The following is a 5,713-nucleotide window of genomic DNA, read 5'->3' as shown; positions in this document are numbered from 1 at the left end:
TTAGTGAAAGTAAATGAATAAAGAAACGCGGCTGATTTTTCTGCTCATTTAAAGTTTAGTTGAAATTTAGTTGAACAGTTTTTATATGATATGAAAGCGTAAAAGTTTCAGAGCTCTGGTATATTTGCATAATCCTTTATTATAATTCTTATAGTAATTATAATGTAGGTTTACCGTCAAATTTTTAAATTATAAAAGTATATTTTGCTATAATTAAATTGTTACTCAATAATATAATGATTATGAGTTTTATTGCAGGACTGGACTTATCTGATATTATTTTCATCATATTTTTGATATATTACAAGTTAAAACCAAACGAATCATGTAATTATTCTGATTAAACATTGTGATGTTTTTATTTTCTGCAGATCTCTGAACCCTCAGGACCCTCAGCCCTATGCCTGCTGCGGTGATGGCAGCTTCTGGTTCGTGTATGAACCTGCTGAGGAGGAACCTTCCCTCATTTCAGCCCCTTCATCCTCTCCACCCTGCTCTTCATCCTGCTCTTCATCCTCCTCTTCATCCTCTCAGCTCAGATGCTCCTTCATTCCTGAGCCACCAGACCTCCAGCCTTCACGAGCAGATCTTCAACCTGCCATATTTTAACATCATCCCTCCAAACCACACACAGAGGGTCCAGCACACCCCAGGGGGGGTATCTGACTTCAGCAGCCCCTCATCCTCTTCATCATCATTATTATCATCATCTCCTTCATCTAACTCCCCGATCAAGGACTCGTTCCTGCATCCTCGGATCATGGAGGAACCGAACCGCACTTACAGTTTTACTCAGGAGGATCTGTTCACGGTTCTCTATGGGTACAGTAAAGACCACCAGCAGGGGGTCGGACACGCCATCTCGGGTCTGCTGCTTCCCTCTGACCCAGGTACTAAATTATTCTACAAAATTATAGCTCTCAAACATCATTATTTCATTCTAATCATTGTACAAATAAAATAATGGAATAAACAAGAAGAATTTGTGGACTACATTATCAAATGTTTTCTCCCTAATAAAATATTTCAGCTATTTAAAAATAACTTATTTATTATTTTATTAGAAAATTTATTCTTTTTTAATTTAAAATACATACTTTATATCTAATTTATATTTAGCAAAAATCGTGGCGCTTCATGTTCTGCTCAGTTGGGAGTCAATTTATTCATTCATATGGGTGCCTGAGACACAACAATCAATTATTATTATTATTATTATTATTATTATTATTATTATAATTATATAATTTGTAATCATTTAGTTTTATGCTGTAATAAAAACAAAACATTTTACACTGTAATCTATAGATTCGAGTGATTTATTCGTGATGAGAATTGTTCAGTGATATAATTAAATTAATTGAAATCACTTCATTATAATTTGATGAAACTAAATTTAATCTTTATGAACTGTTTCAGGTTCAGACCTTCTGCCCATCAATATAGATACTGAGAGTCTGGAGCTGCCGGAAGGTGTGTTTGCGTGTTCTATTTTTCTTAACGTCATGATCACACACGTGTTTAAATTTGGTTAATAATAATTGTGATGAATTGTGTTGAATTGTGTTGAACTGCAGGTCTGTGTGTGGTGCGCTGTACCTGTGCCGGTGTTCCTCACTGCGGGGTTTTTGCTGGACGGAACTCGATCCCTAAAGGAACCCGATTCGGTCCTTACCGGGGAAAAGCGGTGAACACGAGCGAGATCAAAGCGCACCGGGACAACGAACTCATGTGGGAGGTCATTATTATTATTATTATTATTATTATTATTATTATTATTACTATTATTATTATTATTATTATTATTATTATTATTGTAGTTGTTGTTATTATAGTTATTATTATTATTATTATTGTTATTATTATTATATTATTATTATTATTATTATTATTATTGTAGTTGTTGTTATTATAGTTATTATTATTATTATTATTTTATTGTAGTTGTTGTATTATAGTTATTATTATTATTATTATTATTATTATTATTATTATTATTGCTATAGTTATTATTATTATTATTATTATTATTATTGTTATTATTATTATTTGGAGTAAAGAAATTGAGGCTCTGGCATTATGAAATCTTTTCAAAAATTCAACCTAACCAACTGTGACCATTTATTTATTTTTTTATGATATATAAAATTAATTAGAATGTACAAAATACATTTAACAGTTTCCCCACTTTAGTCATCATACGTCCTGATAAAATAATTAGATTTTTTAGAATGAATACATGCGTATATAATTATTCTTATATCTCTTTTTAAAAACCTTAAGCTCTAACTTTGTAATCGTAACTTAAACTGCAGTGCATAAGGGGGGGGGGGTGTAGATGGAGTCAGGTCATACTCTAAATAAATAATAATGAAGTGGATGAATAACGATGATATATTATTATATTTATTTAGATTTTTGAGAAGGGTCAACTGAGTCACTTTGTGGACGGCGCGGGCGCGCGCGGGAGCTGGATGTCGCTGGTTCAGTGCGCGCGCTTTCCTGAGGAGCAGAACGTGGTGGCGGTGCAGCGCGCGGGTCGCATTTACTACGAGGCGTGCCGGGAGGTGCGACCCCTACAGGAGCTGCTGGTGTGGTACGGGGACACCTACCTCCTCTACATGGGCATCCCGCTGTGCCTGCGGGCGGAGGAGGAGGAGAAACAGGAGCAGTGTGAGGATGGAGGTGAGAATCCTGATAGAATATAGAACTCCTTTAATTGTCATATATATACACACACAGGCGTACAGTACAACGGAATTATTTCTGCACATATCCCAGCTTGTTTGGAAGTAGGGGTCAGAGTGCAGGGCCATTGTACGGCGCCCCTGGAGCAGATAGGGTTAAACAGTGCCTTTCAGTTGATAACCCAAAGCTCTACCCACTAGGCCCCCCACTGTCCCTGTGACAAATAATGGATGGATAAAGAAATCTAATAAAATGATATAATCAGTAAATAAAAATGAATGTGTGTGTGTGTGTGTGTGTACTAGACTCAGCCGAGGGCTACATGTGTGATCGATGTGGGAAGGTGTTTGCTTACCGCTATTACCGAGATAAACACCTGAAGTACACACGCTGCGTGGATCAGGGGGACCGGAAGTTCCCCTGTCACCTCTGTAACCGCTCGTTTGAGAAGAGGGACCGGCTCCGGATCCACGTCCTGCACGTCCACGAGAAACACCGACCACACAAGGTAAACAACCACCCACACCAAATATATCAGTCACTGGTTTCCAGTTAGAACATCTTGTTAATATTATTATTTATTATTGACATTTTAATGTGGATGGCAAAGGGCTTGGTGGGTAGCACTGTCGCCTCACAGTAAGAGAGTCCTGGGTTCGATCCCCAGGTGGGGCGGTCCGGGTCCTTTCTGTGTGGAGTTTGCATGTTTGCATGTTTGCATGTTGCACATGATTACACTGCACTGAATCTGTATTAACGTTCTAATGTTCTGATGTTCTAATGTTCTAATGTTCTGATGTTCTGATGTTCTAATGTTCTAATGTTCTGATGTTGTGTTGTCAGTGCTCAGTGTGCGGGAAGAGCTTCTCTCAGTCCTCCAGCCTGAACAAACACATGCGTGTGCACTCCGGAGAGAGGCCTTATAAATGTGTTTACTGCAACAAGGTGAGACTTCAGCTCGGTTCAGATCAATCACACTCGACTGAATTGAATTGAATTGAATTGGGAGACGGACCCCCTGCAGATCTTTTCTCACTTCATGGTGGTTTTAACAGCAGAATGAAGCTCTTACATGCTAATTGATGGCAGATGTACAGCAGAGCTGCATTGTTTAGCACAAACTAAAGTTTCACTCCATGGTTTATTGTCCACAAACACAACAGGAACATGATGTACACGGTTCTGTACCTTGGCAGTATGGTATGGTTGGTTATGAGTTCACTTATTTTACCTAAAGAAAATGTTAAATTTGACCAGGGGTGTAAGAAAACCTTTGTTTAGCATATATACGGGCAGTAATTTCCTCAGGACGGGTATTATTCATCAGATAAGATAAGATAATCCTTTATTCGTCCCACAGTGGGGAAACAGTATAATCATCAGTGATTTACATACACATACACACACAAAGCTCCTCTTAGCATCTGCAGTTTGTTTTACTGGTTTTGCACTTGCTAATATATAATATAACATATAATAACTACCAAAAATGACCTGTATAGGGCCACTGCACATATATTTCACTTTTAAATATTAAATGTTTGTATTAAATAGTTTGTTTTGTAGTTATGATGTAGTTCTGAATTTCATACGTTTGATTGCAGGCCTTCACCGCCTCCAGCATCCTGCGTACGCACATCCGCCAGCACTCGGGGGAGAGACCCTTCAAATGTAAACACTGCGGGAAAGCCTTCGCCTCTCACGCCGCTCACGACAGTCACGTACGCAGGAGTCACGCCAAAGACAAGCCGCACACGTGTGAGCTGTGTGACGCCACGTTCGAACGCGCCGAGGAGCTGCAGCAGCACCTGAAGATCCACAAGAGTGAGTAGAACACATCACCGCACACCAGCTTATTGTTGCTTCATCCTGGTCAGGGTTGTGGTGGGTCCACCTCCCACTGATCTACTGGGTGGGTGGGAGCCAGTCCATTATGGAGCCTCAGCCAGACGTAGCCCCACCCTGGTCGCCCGACTGGTCGATAGCACTGCTGTGTTTGAACCTTACTCTCATTCCCTGACTGTAAGAAATGTAATATTTTCTCCTGGTACTTGAGTTCAGCTGCTGTAAACTCCTCCTTGGTGTCGGAGAGCGATGGTGTAAGTGTGTGGTGCCATGGGATGGACTGGCATCCTTTCCTGGGTATATTCCTTCCCCATGCTTAGAATTTCCGGATGGTGTCAGACCCTGATTAGGATCAAGTGGTTTACAAAGATGAATGAGGTGAATTCTTGCTCTCGTTTGGTTATATAAATTGTTAATTTTTTGCTATGTTTTGACAGGCCGACCCCTGGTGCAGACCCCAACTCTTCCTTCGTCTCCTGAGGTCCGGGCACCCAATCAGAGTGCACCCTTAAACACAGAGTGCACTCGAGCTCAGCAAAACATCAGCCCGAGTTTCACATCTTTTCCTGGAATGACGACGATCACCTCCAACTACAGACCGTGGAACTAACGAAGAAACCAGTGAGATCCATCCCAGACCATCCCAAACCGTGCACTACTGTCTCAGTCTGCAAACTAACTCATGCCACTCATGCCACGGTGATAGCTTTGAGCGAGCTAAGTACATCACAATATACATTTTGAAGCTTCAACAACACAACGTGGACTTTTCCATTTTTCAGTTTTTTATGGCGATTCTCGTTCCACGTCACAGGGTGGATCAGCACACTCGGGGGAGGCTGTAACTCCTCTGCTTTGTACACAAGAGCACAGACGAACATGATGAACTTAAATCTTAAACCTTGATTGGCTAGTTTCACTATAATGTAAACATTCCATTTAGAAACGGAACAGCACTAGTTATGCTCTCAAGGATTCTCAGCCACAGATGGATGTGGCTTTTTTGGGGCTTAAACTTGTGTAGGCAAATGCTTTCGTTTGCACCAGTGCACCAGCTTTGTGTTTTGCTGTTTTATAAGACACGTTAACAACACGTAAACATATCAGTTTCTTTATATTTAACTAGAACAAAGAAATCTAAAGTCATCAAAGTCATGAGAACAGTGTTACAGGGAATAAG

At 40.0% G+C, this 5,713-nt stretch overlaps 1 protein-coding gene across 1 annotated transcript; it reads left to right on the top strand.

Moving 5' to 3' along the window:
• Nucleotides 1-415: 415 nt before the first annotated feature.
• On the top strand, nucleotides 416-5,143 carry prdm14 (PR domain containing 14). The gene is made up of 8 exons (XM_062985239.1): nucleotides 416-890; nucleotides 1,426-1,473; nucleotides 1,578-1,738; nucleotides 2,415-2,685; nucleotides 2,994-3,196; nucleotides 3,532-3,633; nucleotides 4,293-4,512; nucleotides 4,971-5,143. The coding sequence occupies exons 1-8, from the start codon at nucleotides 416-418 to the stop codon at nucleotides 5,141-5,143; spliced, it is 1,653 nt and encodes a 550-aa protein (XP_062841309.1).
• Nucleotides 5,144-5,713: the final 570 nt, after the last annotated feature.

Source organism: Trichomycterus rosablanca, chromosome 23 (genome assembly GCF_030014385.1).
Source record: "Trichomycterus rosablanca isolate fTriRos1 chromosome 23, fTriRos1.hap1, whole genome shotgun sequence".
Lineage (NCBI taxonomy): Eukaryota > Metazoa > Chordata > Actinopteri > Siluriformes > Trichomycteridae > Trichomycterus > Trichomycterus rosablanca.
The sequence above is the reverse complement of the archived record's forward strand: the minus strand, read 5'-3'. Positions and strand labels throughout refer to the sequence as shown.